This window comes from Scyliorhinus canicula, chromosome 6 (genome assembly GCF_902713615.1).
Source record: "Scyliorhinus canicula chromosome 6, sScyCan1.1, whole genome shotgun sequence".
Taxonomy (NCBI): Eukaryota; Metazoa; Chordata; class Chondrichthyes; order Carcharhiniformes; family Scyliorhinidae; genus Scyliorhinus; species Scyliorhinus canicula.
This window is the reverse complement of record NC_052151.1, coordinates 73,374,515-73,397,696: the sequence shown is the minus strand read 5'-3', so window position 1 is coordinate 73,397,696 and position 23,182 is coordinate 73,374,515. Positions and strand designations below refer to the sequence as shown.

The 23,182-nt window shown below is 43.4% G+C and overlaps 1 protein-coding gene across 4 annotated transcripts; it reads right to left on the bottom strand.

Moving 5' to 3' along the window:
* Window positions 1-2,281: 2,281 nt before the first annotated feature.
* prss35 (serine protease 35) lies at window positions 2,282-22,424 on the bottom strand. Of its 4 annotated transcripts, XM_038799484.1 has the most exons (4): window positions 22,029-22,424; window positions 20,295-20,384; window positions 18,433-18,593; window positions 2,282-5,800 (listed from the first exon to the last, which is right to left on the bottom strand). In XM_038799484.1, the coding sequence occupies exon 4, from the start codon at window positions 5,779-5,781 to the stop codon at window positions 4,642-4,644; it is 1,140 nt and encodes a 379-aa protein (XP_038655412.1). In that variant the 5' UTR covers window positions 5,782-5,800; window positions 18,433-18,593; window positions 20,295-20,384; window positions 22,029-22,424; the 3' UTR covers window positions 2,282-4,641. The 4 variants fall into 4 exon arrangements, with proteins under 4 accessions (XP_038655412.1, XP_038655413.1, XP_038655411.1 ...); XM_038799485.1 differs by lacking the exon at window positions 20,295-20,384; XM_038799483.1 differs by lacking the exons at window positions 18,433-18,593; window positions 20,295-20,384 and having other exon boundaries at window positions 22,029-22,423.
* Between the last annotated feature and the right edge of the window lie 758 nt (window positions 22,425-23,182).

Below are 23,182 nucleotides of genomic sequence, written 5' to 3'. Positions count from 1 at the left end.
GACAGAACAAATAACTATGCTGAGGTGGCCAACAGGAGATTGAAAAGTGAACTGTTAATGTCACACCCAACTATCTGGAAGTTCATTGATGTCCTTAAGCATGTTCAAAAGGGAAGAGACGAGCACTTCGAGAAACTTTTAGCTGGCAATTAACCTCAATTAAAATTACTTAAATATAGAAAAGCTGATGAGAGGATATTGAAAATTGTTTCCGAATATGGCAGCAGGAATGAAATTGACTACCTTCGTTCAATAGGGCACAATTTAACAAACTAAATGCGTTTTTTCCAATGAATATCCAATGAATGTCCAATGAACTTTCTTTTTAATGATTGATTTTATGAACTTACAGATTTGTAAATTGTTTTAATGTACTGTTTTTGGATCTTTATAAGTGGATCTTTTACAATAAAAACATTTTGTTAACACTTGAGTTTTATTTCATTTTATGAACTTACAGATTTGTAAATTGCTTAGTGCCAAAAGAAATTCTGTCATAACTATATGACAACATTGGAGAATTTTTTTTTCTGGCGCTGAAAAGTCCTGGCGCTGAAACGGCAGCGCTGAAACGTACCGCACCCCACAGGAGTACAGCTAAGGTCGTCCGTCTGGTAGCGAGTGTTGAACTTGAACTTACTGCTTCTGGTGGTGCTGGTGGAAGGGTCTCTCCGCTTGAGAGCCAAATCCAAGAGGCTGAACCTTTGGCGGGGGTTCCTTCTTATACTTGGAGGGGCTTTGTGTGCTTTTAGGCAGGCCTTAAACTTGGTCCCAATTAATTGGGCAGCTTCTTGATCATTATCATCGATCTTAACCAATAAAGGGGCGGGTGCCTTGATGGCTGGGCGTGTCCTAGGTGACCGTTGGCTTTGCTTTGTTTGTGCCTTTTGGTTGGGATAGTGGCGCCGGACTGTCTGGGACAGTATCGGCTGCCTGAGCAGTCGTTCTTTGTTTCCCGGAGATGGGCCATCAATATGTAAATCGACCCAGAGTTTCGGTCCCGTCTGCAGGCTGCCTTCCAAATATACACTCAGGCTCTGTGCCTGCTTGTTGCTTTGCATTGTCCATATTTCCCTATAGGCTCTGCGAGTGTCCATTTTACATTCTGAAAGTGGCCATCCCAGATGGCTACACTACCACCCGGCTTCGAATGGACTGGCCGAAAGAGCGGTCCAAACATTTAAGCTGGGCATAAGGAAGCTGACAGCTGGCGCATTTTCTTTTCTTCTATTGCACAATACCGCATGCCATAATGAGCGTCACGCCAGCAGAGCTTTTGATGGTCCGTCACCTCCGCACCCACCTGAGCTTGGTCATCCCCAATCTAGGCAGGTGGGTCGAAGATCAACGGCGGTCGCCGGTGGAATTGGGAAGCAGCACTACCCACACTATGATGTCAAGGAAAACATAACCTGACACTAGAGTGAGTGTGGGCTGAACCAATTCTTGTGTGGGAGCAAGTATGGAATTAGCTCACAGCTTGGAGTCTATATCCTGTATATATCTACAAACACGTATTCTGCAACCATCCAAGACGCAGAACCTCTTTGTGAGGCCTTCTGAACATACATCACACATTGTGGTGGCATCATTGAACTGCCAACTAACTTATGAATAGTGTGTAATTGCTTTGCAATCATTCCTTCTGATAAGTATCTTATATAAAGTATAATGTACAATGTTGATTTGTTTAGTCCCTTCAGAAATAATTTACCAGTTTTTTGAGATCAGCAGATTCATGGGAGTGGCATGGTAGCACAGTGGTTAGCACCATTGTTTCACAGCATCAGGGTCCCAGGTTCGATTCCAGGCTTGGGTCACTGTCTGTGCGGAGTCTGCACGTTCTCCCTCTGTCTGCGCAGGTTTCCTCCGGGTGCTCCGCTTTCCTCCCACAACTCCCAAAATAAATGCTTGTTAGGTGAATTGGACATTCTGAAATCTCACTCAATGTACCCGAACAGGCGCTGGAGTGTGGCAACTAGGGGCTTTGCACAGTAACTTGCAATGTTAATGTAAGCCTACTTGTGACACTAATAATAATAATTATTATTATTTGCGATCTTTAGCAGCCATTTCCATGCAGGTTGTTGTTTGAGCGATTGCATGAATAATAGAAAATAATCACTATGCAATATGAACAGATTATTGATTGAATAAATGAATCTGATAGTGACTCTGCTTGGAAGTAATAGAATTTATAGCTGAAGAGGTTCAATAAGCATTAATAATGTATGTTTGCAGAATGTGTAAAGTGTTCCTTTGATAAGAAAAACACAACAGATAACAAGACGGAAAAGGTCTGTATTTTTCTGCTGAATATACAATGAGGTTGAAAGGAATAGATCATGTCTTACAGTATACAGCAACTCAGTGAATCTACAAAGAAAGTCACTTTCCAAACATGCATTTCGGGAAATTCTTAAACAACAAAGAACAAGAATGTAAAGCAACATTTATCCTGCTTGAGGTAAAACAAAATTATCAATGTTCTCTTTTTCTTCCCCAGAGTATGTTTTGTTTTGATGATCACTGAGTCATTATACAGCCTGCGCTGTTTTTCTGTAGGACTCTATTTGGGTTCAGGAGTTGTATAATTAATTATATTGGGCAGTTGCGTACTTTTTGTACATTTAAAAATAATGAATGGTACCTGTAACTTTTGGCAGGGATATTTTTCTGCAATGTTTCCTTTTCTAAATAAGTGTGGACTTTTTAGACCTTGTGTTTGTCCTAAAACAATACTGATTAAATTTCACTCTTATTTGTTAATAATCAACATTATTAAAACTATTCATCAAATAATTGTTCAGGTTTTCGTACCACAGATTCTGTGTTTTATTTGAGTTTAGTTACATTTAATTTTAAAGAGTGAGTGATGTGACTAAGCAGAGTGAGTCACTTTACAGTTCTTAACTAAATACTTCTTCTATTCTATCTTTACAGTTCTGATATATGAAAATTACTTAACATGCAAAGACTGTGATTGTAGCAAATAGCATAGCACCAGTGCATTTAAAGTGGTAGGACCTTCCAGACATTCCTCATTTCCATAATTTCCTGATTCACTCCATGCATTTGTACTCTGAGTGATGTTAATGCGACCCAAATATGTATTTCAAGATAAAATGTAGCACCAAAATACTATTACAGTTTTTTTTGAGAAAGCATCCTAGAATGCACTTTAAAGAACCGCGTTTGTCACTAAACTATCTCTGCCAAAGGTATCTGAATCATGTTATTGGTTTGCACATGTTTTTTATTTAAGGCAAGCCTGCAGATCTTAACCTTTGCTCTCTATATAAATACAAATTGCTTACTGTTAGCACAACAAATGATTAGACTGGTACTTTAAGCATAAGTTTCTAATTCTATTCAGATGCAATTGAATAAGATAAATCTCCATTAACTCACTCTTAAAGAGATTGTTCAGATTTTCTGTGACGATGAACTGCTCTTAGTCAGTTATACTCCCACGGGCACTAATATTCGTCACAGTCTTATAGATACTTTTTTTTTCAATCACTGACTTAATGTTTTGGGGGGGGGTAGAAAGGAGAAATGGTTGAAATTTGAACACTTTTAACTGGATAAATTGCCAAATTAATTTTGCACTAAACATTTTAAAGGATTTGTTCTATGAAATCAATCATAATTTGTAACAGGGTAACAAACAACATTATTTCCTTTTCTTTAACTTCGCTAAACCTGCTTAGAACAATTTTGATGACACCCATCACTTTATCTTTGCTGTATTGAACTGCCCGGGATTTTTAAACAGTATACATTGGTAGAAGTCATCAAAAGATGAGCTGTTAGGTAATTTGGACATTCTGAATTCTCCCTCTTTGAATTCTCCCTCTGTGTACCCGAACAGACGCCGGAATGTGACGACTAGGGGCTTTTCACAGTAACTTCATTGCAATGTAAGCCTACTTGTGACAATAAATATTATTATTATTATTGAAAATTGAGCATATCGACAATTTATTTTGCTGGAAACAAGATATGAACAACACCCAATTTGAACCTCCAATTTCAAATGCTCCAAGATTGATCAGTACAACTAAGACAAATAATAAGACACTCGTTCACCTATGTTACAAACTACTTTAAATTCAGTAACAAATGACATGTGGATAGTTTTGTATATTTTACTACGAGGCAAATAGTTATTCTTTGAAAAATGAAAATGCTTAAAATCTGAGTCTATAATAGTTTTATGTTTGCAGGACAAATAATGAGGTTCTGGAGATTTCAGCAGCGCATTCTTTAAAACCTTAAAAATAACTTTAGGAATGAGAATAAGCACCGTTCTCTATTTTAATATATCTTTCAAAATCATTAGGTAGAATACTTATTGGGCTATTAACCAACCCTGAATAATTTGTTCCCACAGATTAATTAATTATCGCAGTGAATTAAATACGGAATAACTAAACATTCTGAACAGCAATGTTACCCAATGTTACAATATACTCTGAAAGACTCTTGCTAATTTTACATTTTATATTCTTAAATTAGAGCGCCCTGAACAGATTCTTTCAGTCGAGATGAAATGTGCCTTGATGGAACATCATCATCCACTTCGTATGCACACAAGTACACGGATACAAAAGCATGTAATTTATGTAATGACTTCCATCAACCATCTCTGCAATCAGCATAGTTCCCATGTATCCAGAAGCATATCTGTGCATATTTAAGTGGAGTAATGCGCACGGCCACATTGTAATCCTGCTGTATACCATTGATATCCACCCACTGATGACCAGAAAAGACTCCAATTATCTTGCGTTTCCATGTACGCTTGTCTTGCTCCTTAAGACGAATGTAAATGCCTGAGCCACTTGATCCAGGATTAGCATCACAATACTGATAGAACAGATCACTGGATTCATCAGACACAGTGCAGAAACGATATACCAATTTCCCTGGTCTGTCATTATCAAAGCCTGAAAAGTGAATCCGGTTGCTTGGCATATTCTGGACAGGAGGACTAATTCCAATCTCCATATACTTGTGTTTCTGAGGTCGCTTTAATTCAAGAATAGCATAATCGTAATCCACTGCAACATCATCAGCCACTCCTTTGAACCAGCCCTTTGGTACTTGCGTGCGCTTTACTCTTGACCATTGGAAAGATGGCTTATCCTTAGTTGATCGTTTATTTCTCTTCGATCCCCTTCTTCTTCCACCCCCCTTGGATCTCATCTTTAAGAATCCTACTCTTAGCCTTTTGGCACCTTTCACATAGTCTTTTCCATCATGAATGCAGTGAGCTGCTGTTAACACATGTTTTCGTGAAACTAGAATCCCAGTACATCCTGTGGAGATTTTCACTGCTGTATTGAAAGGATAGCTGGTTATGAAATGTTTGTTACCAATGCTAAATCTGCTGTCCAACCCAAAGACCTGCCTCTTCCTCCGAGAACGGCCTCTTGCCTGAGCAAATTCAAGTTCATTTTTCAGGTCAAATTCTCCGACTTCCACCTCAGTCAAGGTTCGTGTCCCATTGTTGTACACCGTTTCATAAGAAAGATAATTTTGAAGGTCAGACACGGTTGGCAGTGGTAATTTCTTTTGACAAGCAATCCCACAGGTTGAGTTTATCAACAATTTGGTTTTAGCTTTGAACCTTGGAGGGTCTATGATTATGGTTCTTCTGTCCAATACTTGGGGTGTTCTTTGTAAATGCCAGGTATAATCTTCTGCCGTGTCAATCCAGAAGGCGAATGTTAATGAGTTCATGGAAAGTAATAATAAAAGTGGTATTGTCCCCATGGTGAAACAAGATCCTTTTCTGTGAAGAAAAGAAAAAGAAAACAATGACTTAATATAAAAGACTACTTTCAATTCTCCTATTTACATATTTACATTAAAAGGTGTTTCCTTTTGTGTCTATCAAAATTATTAAAAGTTGTCATCGATCTAGCATTGTGGACCTGGGAACTGGAATATAATTTGAACCAATATTTATGGTGTGAAAAAGAGAGGATAGGCCCATTTATCATACAGAACACAATGTTGGTCCTATACAGCCCACAGATATTGTGAAGAGATTTCTGAAAGGGCTGACTACTTAGATTCATTCTCTTGATCTTTCCTTGCGACCTTTATTTTTTCTTTTTGAAAACAGAATGGCAGAATTGTACATATATTTGTGGAACTTGTAATCTTGTTTCCGAGATCTTGAAGAAATAGTGACAATGGAACACATTTCTCATGAATGCTGAATCACACAAACTAGTTTACTCATTTTAAACTTGTATCCTTTCATTCAATGGCAGCAGACCGAGAGAATTCAGGTCATGAACTTTTCCCACGAAACAGAGAAAATTGAGCTTCATCACAAATTATCACAAAGTTAAGCTAAGGAAGCCATTTATCGAAATGTATGTATTTTTGTTCTTTCTTTGGTTGTGAGCATTGCTGACTCGGCAAGCATTTGTTGCCCATCCCTAATTGTCCTTGAGAAGGTGATGGTGAGCTCCATTCATCAACCCTTGTAGTCCATCTGGTGTAGGTACTTCCACAATGCTGCTAGGAAGGGAGGAACAGGATTTTTGCCTACTGATACTGAACGAAGTGCAATATCAATCCACGGTCTGTGGTTTTAAAGGGAACTTACACGTGGTCATATTCCCATGTGACTGCTGCCCTCATTTTTATAGGAGGTAGAGGTCATGGGTTTTGTAGGTGCTATCAAAGCTAGGCCTTTCAAAGCAGCCTTGGCAGGATGCTGCAGTGCTTCTTATAAATGGCACACACTGATACCACTATGCTCTGGCATTGGAGGGAGTGAATGTTTAAGGTGGTGGATGGGATGTCAATCAACTACTATGAATAGCTCACAGAATCATACTCTCTCTCTGCCCTCGTCCCATTATGGAAACTAACAGTATCTTGATTGATTCCACAATGTTTACCTTCCACTGCCTCACTTGGAATAAAACCTCAGGTATTGATTATTCTCCATATGAAGAAATACTTCCTGATGTCAATGGTGAACTTGCCAAGATATCAGCTTTGGTTCTGAGGTACTACTCTCATTCATGAGTCAGAAAGTCACAAGTTCAGCGTCACATCAGAGGCTTGAGCAGGTAGTGCTCAGTGCAGCCTTCAGGATATTGCAGGAGCCACGGTTCAACCTCTCATCCGAAAGGGAGCATCTCTGACACTGAAATACTCCCTGTTAGTTGTTACGTTGAACCGTGGCTCCTTCTGCCTTTTTTTTTGGTGGATGTAAAATACTACCAGGCTCTTTTTGAAGATGAACAGATTATTCTCCCAAGATTCTCAAACAATGCGACCAAAACGAGTTACCTGGTAATTTGCTCATTGGTGTTCATGGACGGGACCTTATTTTGCATAATTTGGCTTTCATATTTCCCCACACTACAACAGTGACCTCACTTCAGAAGTACTTCATACCAGTGCTGTGTAAACCCATGTTATTCTTACCTGCCTGTACCTATGTCCTCTACATTCATTTAAGGTAGATGCTAATATTTTACTGAAGGCTACATTGTCAAGTGATAATTTATCATAGGATAATACTTCACAAAACTATGCTCCCCCTCCACCCACATGTTCAGGGATCAGTTAACCTTTATCAGCACCCTCCTGAAAATGCTTAACATGCTCAAGGGTCTCTCCCTATTCTGCTTAACATTGTTGGGGTAGATTTCCTACTTCTCATGTGGACATAAAACTGGTGTTGTAGAATGCCTGCCCATTGCAGAATGCCCAATCTGCAATGTCAGTTTAATGCCTGGATAGCAAGTTACCCCATAATGTCTGCAGGATGTGCCTGAAGCTAACACATTGTCCTTTCATCTCTACAACATGAGCCTGCTCCTTAATCAGCTGTGCTCTGAAAGCTGGTGATTCCAAATAAACTTATTGGACTTTAACCTGGTGTTGTAAGACTTCTTACTGTGTCCACCCCAGTCCAACGTCTCCAATCATGGTCCTCAAAATAAAGCATCAAATATAACTGGATTTCTCTGAAAACTAATCTCAATTAAAGACATGTTACTGGAGCAAATTGGGATAACAGGAAACATTTTGGAAACCTGAATTTAATCAATTCAGAAAAAAAAAGTAATGGTATTAGCTCTTCATAACTTCCCCTCGGCTGTTTTGTATCTCTTATCAACAACTGCTGCTGAATTTTCTCTCATACCCATACTCCATGGTTCTCAAGCATCCCATTCATAATGTTCCTCCTTCCTTTGATATTAATTATATACCTTAAATAGGCCATGTGCTCTTCATGCCTGTCACTCTGCTTCCTGCTTTTACTGATCCCCATGAGTATATTTACATCTCAGTGGCACAGCCTCTCGATATTTTATTGTGTGGTAAACCACGTTATTGGGTTTATTGTATTATATTCACTGTGCTGTATTGTACATGCCTGGGCTTGTCCAGGCTGGCTCCACCTGTGGCTCCTCCCCTCTGGGCTTCTGTATAAAAGTGGCAAGTCTCCACCTCCGGACCCAGTTTGGGTCCAGAGGCAGGAGGCTTGCTGTTTAGTGTATTAAAGCCTCAGTTATGTTTATCACTCGTCTATTATTGATGGTGTATCTGGTTTTGCTCACTCGGCTAAATCGCTGGCTTTTAAAGCAGACCGAGCAGGCCAGCAGCACGGTCCAGCCTCCCCGAACAGGCGCCGGAATGTGGCGACTAGGGGCTTTTCACAGTAACTTCATTGAAGCCTACTCGTGACAATAAGCGATTTTCATTTTTTCATTTCATTCAAGACCCTGACCTTCCCGTTGCTTGCCATTTTAACAAAAGACCCTGCTCCCATGTCTGTTCTTGGCCTGCTGCAATGTTCCAGTGAAGCTCAACGCAAACTGGAGGAACAACATCTCATCTTCCGGTTAGGTACGCGACAGCCTTCCGGTCTCGACATTGAATTCAACAACTTCAGATGATTAGCTCTATCCCACCTCGACCCATTTGTTTTCATCCCATTTAATTTTAACTGTCTTTTACCATTTCTTTCTTTCTTGTCTTTCTTAATATATATTGACCTTCTTTCCCCCCCCCCCCCCCCCGCATCATATCCACCTTTCCTTACCCTTTCTCCTCTTTGCTTCCCCCTTCCCCTCCCCCCACATCTACAGTTGACCCTTTAATGTTAGTTTCCCTGCTGTTTGGCCTTTCACATCTTTTCTTCTCTCTGGGGACTGCCATTAGCACCCTTTCCCCTTAGTTTCTGTGACCATTAACACCTGGTTTCCCGAGGTTTCTGTGGCTATAACTCATCTTTCGTGACAATAAGCGATTTTCATTTCATTTCATTTCATATTGTATCTTCTCTAACCTGACCCCTCAATTACTGGCTTTCCTCTCTGTCTAGTGATGAATCCACAGAACTGCCTGTGACTTGTCCAAACCAGATCTTTATTGATACACACGTGGCAAGATAGCGATCTGTTATAGAGCAAGTTATCATGCAGTTTCTTTGTACTCCCCTGGAACTACCCATATGCATGACTGTCCTTATGTACGTCTTATAACCTTTTCTTGATCACCAAATCTGCCCCAGCTTATATCTGAGTGCATGACAACTGTCTCAAGACCGCATGGTGGATCATACCACCCGCCACGTGCTGGCTGGAGGTCGCACACCAATTATCTACCATATTGTTTGCAGGCATACCACTACACACTCCATACTTAATGTTTAAATATGTTTAAATTTACTTAAGGCTGGGATAGACAGATTTTTGGCCTCACAGGGAATTAAGGGAAATAGAACATAGAACATAGAACAGTACAGCACAGAACAGGCCCTTCGGCCCTCGATGTTATGCCGAGCAATGATCACCCTACTCAAACCCACGTATCCACCCTATACCCGTTACCCAACACCCCCCCCCCCCCCCCCCCCTAACCTTACTTTTAGGACACTGCGCGCAATTTAGCATGGCCAATCCACCTAACCCGCACATCTTTGGACTGTGGGAGGAAACCGGAGCACCCGGAGAAAACCCAGGCACACACGGGGAGGACGTGCAAACTCCGCACAGACAGTGACCCAGCCGGGAATCGAACCTGGGACCCTGGAGCTGTGAAGCATTTATGCTACCACCATGCTACTGTGCTGCCCCAAATGGGGAGTTTCCTGGAAAATGGAGTTGAAGCTCAAGATCAGCCAGGATCATATTGAATGGTGGAGCAGGCCCGGCCATATGGTCCACTCATGGAATCACAGAGTACAGAAGAGGCCCTTTGGCCCATCAAGCCTGCACCAACAAAAAAACTAAACTAATCCCACTTCCTAACTCTTGGCCCATAATCTTGAATGTTATGGCATTTCAAGTATTCTTTAAAGGTTCTGAGGTTTCCTGCCTGAACTATCCTCTCAGCCAGTGCATTCCAGATTCCCACCACTCTCTGAGTGAAAGAAAATACCCTCAAATCACCTCTAAACCTCCTGACTTTCACCTCAAAATTATGCCTACTTGTTACTTGACCCTTCAACTGAAGGGTACAGCTGCTTTCTATTCACCCTGTCCATGCCCCTCATAATCTTATACACCTCAATTAGGTCCCCTCTCAGCCTTCTCTGCTCCAAAGAAAAATCCAGACACCTGCTCCTATTTTTTCTGTTCTTGTAATATGTCCCCATTTACGCCTTCCAAGCACACCTGTTTTATTAAATGCCTGTTTCAGCTCCGATCTCACTGATGCATAAAGGTGGCCAGGGTACTTTATAGGGGTGGTTCTATCTCAGTTTCCTCTGTGAAGTGAAAACCATTCCCTGCTAGAAGAATAAACTTATTGTAAATTTCAAGGGAGGTTATGATAGTGCTGCCTCACAATGACATCCCCTGATGGTCACTCAATAACAGAACTAAACACAGTTCACAAAGAAAGGAGTCAATAGAGATTTGATACACACTGGGTGAAAATGAAGATTCAGAACAGGAGGGAGAAGGTCACATTACATTGGCTGAACATAATGGAGAGGAAGATCATCGGTTGTTACTGTAGTAGTTTGAACATGCAGCAGATTGAGAGGGGTATTATTATGGTTCTGTGTACTCAGATTTGCACATCGCAGCAATAGCTACAACAGTGCTGACTGACTCAGAAACACTTGCTTTGTCTATGAACGCACCAGGTGTTCTATCATTGTATGATGCAATTGCCCACATCTGGATTTGACTGTATTTAATTAAGGATTGTATACCTTTGAAGCTGCTATATATTGACATTCGTAGAAAATTTCAAAGAATAAAAATTTAGACGACAGAAAATTATAGAATTATTTGAGAAGTAAATACAGGTAATAACATACACAGACATGCAGCTTATTTAATTTAAAATGGTTTAAAATATTCTAACTTTGCTACAAAACGATTTTCATTTTTCAAATGGTCAGCATTTCATATTATTACAAAACAGGTTTAATGAGAGTTAGGAATGGCATAAATACTCCGCCCCGCCGTGCCGTATTTCTGCCTCACCACGCCGGCGGGATGCTACGTTACGCCTGACGGTCAATGGGGTTCCCCATCATGGGGCAGCCCCATGCCATCGGGAAATCCCCGGGCGCCGGCAAAATGGAGCATCCCGCCGGCGGAGAATCCCGCCCATGGACTTGGAAGTAGGTGTGCGAACCTGGTGGATGGCCGGGGGGGACGGAATGATAAAAAGGGGACGGCACGGTGGCACAGTGATTAGCACTGCTGCATCACAGCGCCAGGCCTGGGACCTGGGTTAAATTCCGACCTTGGGTGACTGTGTGCAGTTTGCACATTCTCCCCGTGTCTGAACAAAGAAAAGTACAACACAGGAACAAGCCCTTCGGCCCTCCAAGCCCGGGGCGACCATGCTGCCTGTCTGAACTAAAATCTTCTGCACTTCCTGGGTCCGTATCCCTCTATTCCCATCCTATTCATGTATTTGTCAAGATGCCCCTTAAGTGTCACTATCGTCCCTGCTTCCACCACCTCCTCCGGCAGCAACTTCCAGGCACCCACTGCAATCTGTGTAAGAAAACTTGCCTCGTACATCTACTCTAAACCTTGCCCCTCGTACCTTAAACCTATGCCCCCTAGTAACTGACCCCTCTACCCTGGGGAAAGGCCTCTGACTATCCACTCTGTCTATGCCCCTCATAATTTTGTAGATCTCTATCAGGTCGCCCCTCAATCGCCGTCGTTCCAGTGAGAGCAAACCGAGTTTATTCAACCGCCCCTCATAGCTAATGCCCTCCATACCAGGCAGCATCCTGGTAAATCTCTTCTGCACCCTCTCTAAAGCCTCCACATCCTTCTGGTAGTGTGGCAACCAGAATTGAAAACTATACTCCAAGTGTGGCCTAACTAAGGTTCTATACAGCTGCAACATGACTTGCCAATTCTTATACTCTATGCCCCGGCCAATGAAGGCAAGCATGCATATGCCTTCTTGACTACCTTCTCCACCTGTGTTGCCCCTTTCAGTGACCTGTGGACCTGTACACCTAGATCTTTCTGACTTGCAATACTCTTCAGGGTTCTACTGTATATTCCCTACCTACATTAGACCTTCCAAAATGCATTACCTCACATTTGTTCGGAATAAACACCATCTGCCATCTCTCCGCCCAAGTCTCCAAACGTTCTAAATCCTGCTGTATCCTCTGACAGTCCTCATTGCTATCCACAATTCCACCTACCTTTGTGTCGTCTGCAAGCTTACTAATCAGACCAGTTACATTTTCCTCCAAATCATTTATATATACTACGAACAACAAATGTTGCAGCACTGATCACAGCCCTCCAATTAGAAAAGCACCCTTCCATTGCTACTCTCTGCCTTCTATGACCTAGCCAGTTCTGTATCCACCTTGCCAGCTCACCCCTGATCCCATGTGACTTCACCTTTTGTACCTGTCTACCCTGAGGGACCTTGTCAAGGCCTTACTGAAGTCCATATAGACAACATCCACTGCCCTACCTGCATCAATCATCTTTGTGACCTCTTCGAAAAACTCTATCAAGTTAGTGAGACACGACCTCCCCTTCACAAAACCATGCTGCCTCTCACTAATATGTCCAATTGCTTCCAAATGGGAGTAGCTCCTGTCTTGGAGAATTCTCTCTAGTAATTTTCCTACCACTGACGTTAGGCTCACCGGCCTGTAGTTCCCTGGATTATCCTTGCTACCCTTCTTAAACAAAGGAACAACATTGGCTATTCTCCAGTCCTCCAGGACATCACCTGAAGACAGTGAGGATCCAAAGATTTCTGTCAAGGCCTCAGCAACTTTCTTTTTAGCCTCCTTCAGTATTCTGGGGTAGATCCCATCCGGGCCTGGGGACTTATCTACCTTAATATTTTTCAAGACGCCCAACACCTCGTCTTTTTGGATCTCCATGTGACCCAGGCTATCTACACACCCTTCTCCAGACTCAACATCCACCAATTCCTTCTCTTTGGTGAATACTGATGCAAAGTATTCATTTAGTACCTCGCCCATTTCCTCTGGCTCCACACATAGATTCCCTTGCCTATCCTTCAGTGGGCCATCCATTTCCCTTGCTTTTTATGTACGTGTAAAAAGCCTTGGGATTTTCCTTAACCCTATTTGCCAATTACTTTTCCTGACCTCTTTTATCCCTCATGACTCCTTGCTTAAGTTCCTTCCTACTTTCCTTATATTCCACACAGGCTTCATCTGTTCCCAGCCTTCTTGCCCTGACAAATGCCTCCTTTTTCTTTTTGACGAGGCCTACAATATCTCTCGTTATCCAAGGTTCCTGAAATTTGCCATATTTATCCTTCCTCACAGGAACATGCCGGTCCTGAATTCCTTTCAACTGACATTTGAAAGCCTCCCACATGTCAGATATTGATTTATCCTCAAACATCCGCCCCCAATCTAGGTTCTTCAGTTCCCACCTAATATTGTTATAATTAGCCTTCCCCCAATTTAGCACATTCACCCTACGGCCACTCTTATCTTTGTGCACCAGCATTTTAAAACTTACTGAATTGTGGTCACTGTTCCCGAAATGCTCCCCTACTGAAACCTCGACCACCTGGCCAGGCTTATTCCCCAATACCAGGTTCAGTACAACCCCTTCCCTAGTTGGACTGTCTACATATTGTTTTAAGAAGCCCTCCTGGATGCTCCTTACAAACTCTGCCCCATCCAGGCCCCAGGCACTAAGTGAGCCCCAGTCAATATTGGGGAAGTTGAAGTCTCCCATCAGAACAACCCTGTTGTTTTTACTCATTTCCAAAATCTGTCCACCTATCTGCTCCTCTATCTCCCGCTGGCTGTTGGGAGGCCTGTAGTAAACCCCCAACATTGTGACTGCACCCTTCTTATTCCTGATCTCTACCCATATAGCCTCGCTGCCCTCTGAGGTGTCCTCCCATCGTACAGCTGTGATATTCTCCCCAACCAGTAGCGCAACTCCGCCACCCCTTTTACATCCCCTTCTATCCCGCCTGAAACATCTAAATCCTGGAACGTTTAGCTGCCAATCCTGTACTTCCCTCAACCAGGTCTCTGTAATGGCAACAACATCATAGTTCCATGGGTTTCCTCCAGGTGCTCCGGTTTCCTCCCATAGTCCAAAGATGTTAAGTGGATTGGCCATGCTAAATTGCCCCTTAGTGTCCAGGGATGTGGAAATTAGGTGGGGATAGGGTGGGGGAGTGGGTGTGTGTAGGGTGCTCTTTCAGAGGGTCAATGCAGACTGGAAGGGCCAAATGGCCTCCTTCTACACTCTAGAAATTCTATGATTCTCTTAGCTCATGTTACTCTTTTCCAGATGGATTGCATATTTATATTGTTTATTTGGAGCTATTGGGAGTAAATTAAAGATATGGCAAAGCAATAATTTTACCTCATTTATTCTGAAATACGTGCAGGAAATCTAATCATATACAATTTTAAATGTATGTTCTGTTGAAGCTTCGTCTGCCCTCTGAGATGATCCCAGGGGACTATTAGAAGACAAGTAGGGGAATCTCCTATTTTTATACATTGACGGAATGTGAATGGCCAGTATTTGTTGCCCATCTCTAACTGCCCTTGAGAAAGCGGTGGTGAGATGCCTTCTTGACTGCTGTAGTCCCCATGGTCTAGGTATACCAATAGGAAGAGTTCCAGGAATGTGACCCAAGAAATGGTGATCTATTTCAAAATCAAGATGTGTGTGGCTTTGAGGGGAATTAGCAGATGTTAATGTTCCCATGCAACTGCTTTCTTCTAGATGGTAGGGGTCATGGGTTTGGAGGGTGTTTTTCAAGGACCCTTGCTGAGTTGCTGCAGTGCATCTTGTATATGTTACACACTGCTGCCACTGTGCCTTGGTGATGGAGGGAGTGAATGTTTCAGGTAGTGGTTGGAATGTCGATCAAATGGGTTGCTCTGTCCTGGATGGTGTTGATCTTCTTGAGGATTCTTGAAGTTGCACTCATCCAGGCAAATGGGAAGTATTCCATATTCAATCCTTAACTTGTGCGTTATAAATGGTGGAAAAACTATTGAGAGTCAAGGTCCGGGATTCTCCTTTTGGGAGACTATGGGCTGGATTCCAGCGGGTAAGTGACGGCGCCAGTGGAGCATCTGTGGTCCTTTACGATTAAATAATCGGTGTGATACCAGGACTGGTGGGAGGCTAGCACCGGCTCCGACTGAAACTCCTGCCTCCCAGGCCAAAAATGGCTGGGTCACGGCCTGCACCGGTCACGCCATACAACATAGCGCCGGCCGTGCACGACCCCAACCCGCCAACCATGATCCCATAGCCCATCTGCTGGCCACCCCTCACCCACCACCCCACCTCCTCCCCAGTCCTTGCAGAAGCCCACCCGGCCAGCGGCACGAATCCGGTCGTGTTTGGCAGAGCTGGACACAGTCCCGGTTCCCGCACGGTTGGGACCACACGTGGCCCGCGCCATTGGGAACCCGGCCCATTGGGTGGCGGAGCATCACGGGTGGGCCAGCTGATGACGCGCCAACACCGTTGAAATGCCGATGACGTACGTTTAATGGGGCGGAGCATGGTGGACCACGATATTTGCCTCCACAGTATTTATCTAGCTGGTCTAGTTAAGTCTCTGATCAATGGTGCCCGCCAATGTTGATGGTGGGGTATTCAGCGATGGTAATGGCATTAAATGTCACAAGCAAGTTATTAGACTCTCGTTTGTTGGAAATGGACCCTGCCTCATATTTGAGGTGTCAATGTTACTCATCAGCTCAAGCCTGAAAGGCGATTGTTTATCCATCAAACAGCATCACAAATAACAGGTGCATTTAGCACATTTAGCAGGGAGTTTCTCAGTGGCTGTAGTCCCGAGAGGCACGCCACTAATCAATGGCACTTTGACACTGATTTTGGCCAAGAGGAGTTTCTCTCTGCCGAAGCTGTACTTGAGTCATTTCCTCTGACAATTCCAGCAGGAAAGGCTCCTCGCAGATCAGGGCGCCATTTTGTCTGGCTGCCCTGATCTTCCCCCTACTCCTTTCGACCTCCCCCCCCCCCCCCCCCATTTCCGATTCCACTTTTCCCCCTGTTTTTGATCTCCCCCCTCCCCCCCCCCCCCAAACTGGTAAAGATTTCCCCTGGGCCCGATCCCTGGCAGTGCCAATGACCACATGGGCACCCTTGGCACTGCCATGCCCGTGACTATCTGGGGTCTCTAATGCCTGGGAGTACTAAATGCCACCCTGGTTAGTCCTCACAGCCGCATCCATCAGGTCCCTAGTGCAGGGAGAATCCCATGACTGCATATTTCAATTATTTTGTTAAATCTTGCGAGGTATTTTGAGTGTCGCAAATCTCGTGAAAGACCTCTCGCAAGATTCAACAGCATCATCCCGACACCAAGACGGGCTTAACAAGGCAGCTAAATTATGCCCAACATTTCTGATCATTTATCTCTTTGCTCTCTGTGGGTTGCTATTGTGCACGCATTGGCTAACTCGTTTACTTAGATTGCAATGGTGACGACAATGGCTTGCCCCATTACTGCGGAGGCAGGTTAGGTGACAGAACCAGGAACAAGTTGGAAAATAGTGTGTCGGCGTGGGCATTAATGAGCCAATTGAGAGAAACTGATGGTGCCACCAAGACTTTTCCAATAGTAGGTGGGCCCCTCGCTGAGGTCACTTAACCGGAAGCAGTCACCTGTCGCCATGCTGGGGGGCCAGTAGCACCTCCGCTCAATCACCCCAGCATCCACGGACAGGATGCATCGGCAACAGTTGTGGCCACAAGCCATCCAGTGAAGAGATTCTCAATTGCTGCAGAGAGCACCTCGTTTTGAAACATCCGCACAGTCTCCTTCCTGCCTCAGCTGCTCCCACCTCTGCTGGTGCAACTACTGGCTAGTCATCACTGTGGGCCCTGCTATTGGGCTTCCTGCTCCCCGTGGAGCTCCTCGAGGCGGCTTCTTCATCCAGGAAGATTGTGGCTGATGTCCCGCCATAGTCACTTATAATTCCCGACCGTGACTTGAGGCTGATGTCAGGATTGTGGCCCAACTCTGCAAAGCAGCCCTCTTATTCTAAAGCACCTCATTGACTGCAAAGAGTGTTGGGATGGCCAGAAGTCATGAATTAATCAGGAAGGAAGACAAATATTTATGTAAATACATAAAATGTAGAAATAAATATAACCTATTTCTGTGTCTTTCTTCTTGGTCCAATTAATATAATTCCTACTGTGTAAGTGAGCCAGGGCTAACAATGCTTGAGAGCCCAATTGTGAGTGGGTTATTTTCATTAAGATGAAAAAAAAATAGTTTATAAGGTTCCTACCTGTACCCTATTAAACAAGGTACTGTACCATAATTTGCAAAAGTGTTTGCAGGGCTACGGGGAAGAAGCAGGAGTGTATGACCGGGTGAGTTTCAGCCAGCATGAAGACAATGGACCGAGTGGCCTCCTTGTGTGTTGTCACTATTTCATGGCACCATGCCTTGCCACTTATTCTCATTTCTGAATAATTACCCACGTGTGAATATACATTTATTTATCTCATTACTTATTTAACTGTTTTATCCTGTATCAGACAGAATGTATGAAGTCAAAACGTCTGGGGACTAAAAGCAGTTAATGAACACCAACCAATCTGGTTGCATCTTTAGCCTTGAACACTTGGCTAAATCTTCAACCGCATAAAATAGTGCTCAAGTGAAAGGGTCTAGAATGCAAATAAGTAATACTGTTTTTCAGTACTTCAGTTCATTATACAGTAAAGTCCTGCTATTCACGGAGGTTACATTCTTGGAAAAACTCATAAGCAGCGAACATGTTTATAATGGGAGTTAATAAGATTGGTTACAACCATCCAAAAATGTGAAACATTTACAGAACAAAAGACAACCAAAACCATGTTTTTAATAAATATGAAGATGTGCTGCTGTTTAGCAAAGTAAGAAATATATATTAGTCACACGTACCCTTATTATAAGACTCTCCAGCAGAATGTAAAAGGCTTGGAGGTGACATTGACGGAGGTTTATTTGAAGATGGAGGGAGTGGGTGAGATTGATTTAGCTGTGGATTTTTACAAATGTTATTTTTCACTGCTTCGTCTTTTGCTTTTCAACCTTGTAAAGTTCTGTGTAAGAAGCAATAGCAGTGTCAGTCACTCGACAAAAGGCAATGCTTCTTTCCAAACTTATCCCATAGTCTGTCGCCTGTTATTTCTATTCTTCCGTTGATCTTATGAGGTCTGCCATCACCTTAGCTGTAAATTACACCTTCTTAGGCTCTTATTCCTCCTCTTTACATTAATTTGATTTGATTAGTTCCACAAGTTCTTCTGTACAGAGTTCCGATTGATGAGAATCCTCTACTTCATATGTGGCAGGTCTTCAAATCCCTCCCCTCCAATCTGTTTGCCAACATAATCATGATTACTTCAGCATCCACATTGGGGAAGCCTGTGACATCATTCACAGCCTGGGGCCAAATTTTTTATCCAACAGGCATTTATGGCTGATTCTCTAACCTCATCCATGCGTCCTTAATTATAATGGTCCTTGGGACGATTAACTGGGTTTTTTTATGTTGGTACTCTACCCACATGATAAGTAACTTCTCCATTTCTGGATCTCTCCTAATTACAAAAGTTAACCTGGCAGTACGACTACCAGAAACACTAATTATATAAGTCCTTATTTTATCTAATTGTAGATTCATTAACACTATACTCCTTGTCCAACATGGTAGCACTAACACCATTGTCACTTGTTTAGCAAGTGTCATCATTTTTCTAGGATGTTTTCTGCTCAGTTCAGATTCACTAATTTTTCAATAATGGTGACTTAAATATTGCCCAGATTCTGTACTGTAGACACAAATGAACACCTATGTGCAAACACTCCAGTAACAACATGGCAGACGACATATGAGCAGTGTGCACAATCTCATCCAGGAAATACATTGTGGATTTTTAAAATTCTAATTTATGAAATTTTTTACAACTTTTCTTCTAGTTTTTCTTCTCTGAAAACTGCAGATAATTGAACACTGGACTGGCAACTGGTAAAAGGATGTACATAATGCTTTGCATGAAAGAGAGAGTTCGCAAATGGTGAAGAGTCAAATCATGGGACTTTATTGTGTGTATAATTGAAAACTATCTAAAAACAATCGTGGACCAGGTGTGTTGGCACCTCGGGGGTCTCGCAGGTATTAGAGCCTCCTGGGTGGTCGGGAACAGGGCAGGGTAATACCCTGGCACTCCCCATGACATACAGGCAATGCCATCTGGGCACCCTGGCAGTGCTTCCCAGTTGACATTGCCAAAGTTCTAAGCTTGCATTGCCAAGGTGCCCGAGTACCAGGTTGGCCCTGCCAAGGGTCAGCACCTGTGGGGCCACACCCATGAAAGGGGGGGCTTGAGAGGGCCACAGAAAGTTTGGGGAGTGAAGAGGGGGTCTACTTTCCCCCCTCTCAACCGCCCCCCCTCCCCTCTCCCCAACCTTTCAACATGATGCCGCCTTGATCTGTGAGGAGCCTGTCCTGTTGGCGAGTCCAGCTCCCCAGTGCCCGAACATTTTCAAAGTGCCGCCCCGAAGGGGAGAAACTCCCCCGAAGCCCAAAAAAGCGGTTACGTGTCGTTGAATAGCGATGCCAATCGCCATATTGCAGCCATTTCTATTCTTAGAACTAACCAGTTAAACTAACTGCTGCTTGTTGCTAACTCGCCACGAGGTGGCAGAACACGATAACAGACTTTTCACTAATCCTCAGTTGAACATCATACCGAGAAGGCAGTAAAAATACTTAAAACTGCTAAAATAAAAACACGCACACAATAGTTTTTTTTCCATGTGGAACATTTCTTCGCAGCTCCTCTATTTACATATCGGTTCCTGACTTGCTTTGATTTGGGCTTCGTCGTCTGTTCACGAACAATAAATAGATAAAGTTCAGGTCACTTTATAAAATCGTTAAATTCCATCCCTCTAACAGTGAATTTTTTTCATGATTTTACATAATTATAAACAACAGACAGCATTGAGTTTTGCAAATTTACCCAAGACCCGTATATAATTTCAATGTGCTAAACTCGGAGAATCTGTGCCACATTTAACTTTAGCAGCTCTCGTTACTTAATCTGCACGACTTTATCTGTCGAACCTGAAATGAAGTAGGCGCCACAACAGGCAATATGCCAGTCTTCCCACTGGTTACATTGACTGATGTTGCGTTTGTTCTTCACCACCCCGGGTTCACGCCAGAAACTTTTCCACTAACCTCCAATATGAGAGCCAATTTCGACTGCTTCTGGTGCTTCTGTGCACGTTTGCGCTGCACCTTCCCTTGACCTCAAGAATAACTCTGCTTCCTTCTCTCTCGCTCGGACGTTGCCTGACTTGCTGAGTGCTTTCAGCGCGTTCTGTTTTTATTCTGTGTTTCGCTTTCCTCTGATCATTTCTATAACTGCGCGCTTTAACTCCATTACTGACCCGCAACTTCTGTGGCAACCTCCTTATCCACATAAACCACGGTATTCTTCCACTTTCCCAGTTATATTGCAAGAGATTTTTTTTTAAATTTGTGGAATCCGGGATTACTTCTCCAAGTGATTGAAGTTTTCACACTTAACGTCCACCCAGTTGAAAAATGATTTGTAACATTTTAATTCACTTGCCTCAAATAGTGTTCAAGGGTGGGGGGCGGGGGTTGAACGAAAAACTGACAATCGAGAGAGAGAGAGAGAGAGAGAGAAAGGAAGGGAAACTGAAATCCTGCCAGGTTGTTAGAAAGGAGAAGATGGACCCACATAGACATTTGGCGGTGTGAAGACCCCGGAGAAGCTTGTGCGTGTGTGTAAGTGCCCGAAAACAAACTGCAGTCCGTCAAGTGGTGCGGTGCGGTTGATCATTTTGAGGTGGACAGTGGCGGCGGACAAAGGGCGGGAGAGAAGTTGGAAGCCGCTCTGCCAGTGAGAGGCGCTCCTCACACCCCACACCCACAGCATGCGAGATGGGCAGCAAAGGTGTCTCCAGGATCAGGGCACAATAAACATGATTGGAGAATAGCTGTTTCATTTCAACATCATTTTAAAATAACGACCAAGTAAATGCCCTACATGGGTGTGTGGGTGGGGGGAGGGTTAAGCTGCACTTCAATAACTCGATCTTCACCAGAATTAAACACAAAGCTGAAAAACTAACAATAGATTTGCTGTGGAATGTGTTCGTTGCGGAGTTCTGTGAAGTCTGGAGAACTTGCCAGTATTACATACATGAATGTGTTCAATTAAGACACTTTTGATGTGTTTTTAGAGGAAGACTAAACAGAAGTCCTCGTTTTGTCTGGAACGTCTCGACAGAAATTGTGAATAACGTCCTTTATTGTACCAGGCTTACCACAGAAATGTACACTATCCGCACCATCTAAATCCAACTTTGATCAGAGTGTCACCGACTCGGGTTGTCTGCTTTTCGCCTTCCTTCATCCAACAAAGCAATACTGCAATCGGTTCTAATTCTTCTTCCGCTCCCGACGAAGAGCTCACCTTACAGTGATCGTTTCTTACCTGTTACCATTCGCTGGGGGAATGCTGCACGATCCTCTCTGCCAAAACATCCTGGCCCCTCACATTGCAGGGGTGAGGGTTGTATCAGGACAGACCCTCTGACGTTCACATTCAGCACCAAACACTGCCGAGCAAGTCTCGACTGCACAGCGCACTTGATGCTTCTGAGGGGGGGAAAAAAACCTTCCCCTTTTCTTCCCAGTCCAAGGGAACTGGGAGGGGTGTGCCCAATGGGATCAGCAGCCCCGTCTGCTCGTCTTTCCCCGTCTGCCCTCCCCTCTGCTCCTGACAGCTTAGTCACACTGTGCTGTTTAGTTTCCAAGTTGCTGTTTACAAACCCATCTCTATATTATTCAAAGGCGAACCACACAGGCATGCCTGGAAACAAAACAGCCCTTGTGAACCACTGAGGATTCCCTGCCCCCCCCCCCCCCCCCCCCCCCGTCCTCGCCCCGCCAGATCATCACTTGTTGCTGCTGGAGAGAAAGTTTTGTCTGTTCCAACATGTCAGAGGGTGAATCAGAGTGCTGCTGGGAATAGCCTTGTACACCTGGGACACTTTGACCTCGTGATATCTCCCAGTGTTAAAGCTATGAAACTACTGCAGGGTATATTTTACGAAACAGTACTATCTTATTTTCTTATTTTATACAACAAAATGAACATCACAAATAACAAATACCTGTTTTAATGTGATAACTATTTTTGCAAACTTTATACCGGCAACAATGTCCATATTTCTGTGTGTTCATAAATAAATTGCCTGGTCTCAATGGTGTTGGCCAGGAGGAGACATTGAATAAACTAGGATTGTTTTCATCGGAAAGATGGAAGCTGAGGGGAGACCTGATAGAGGCCGACACAATTATGAGAGGCATAGACAGGGTGATAGTCAGAGGTTTTTTTCCAAGGGTGGAAGTGTCAATTACAAGTGGCACAGGTTGAAGGTGAGAGGGAGAAAATTTAAGGGAGATGTGCGGGTAGGTCTTTCACACGGAGAGTGGCGGGTGCCTTTAATGTGCCGCCAGAGGATGTGGTGGATCAGGCACATTAGCAACATTTAAGAGGCATCTGGATGGATACATGAATAAGGAGGAAATTGAGGGATACGGACCGAGTAAGGGCAGAGGTTTTTTTCTCGTTAGAGCATCATG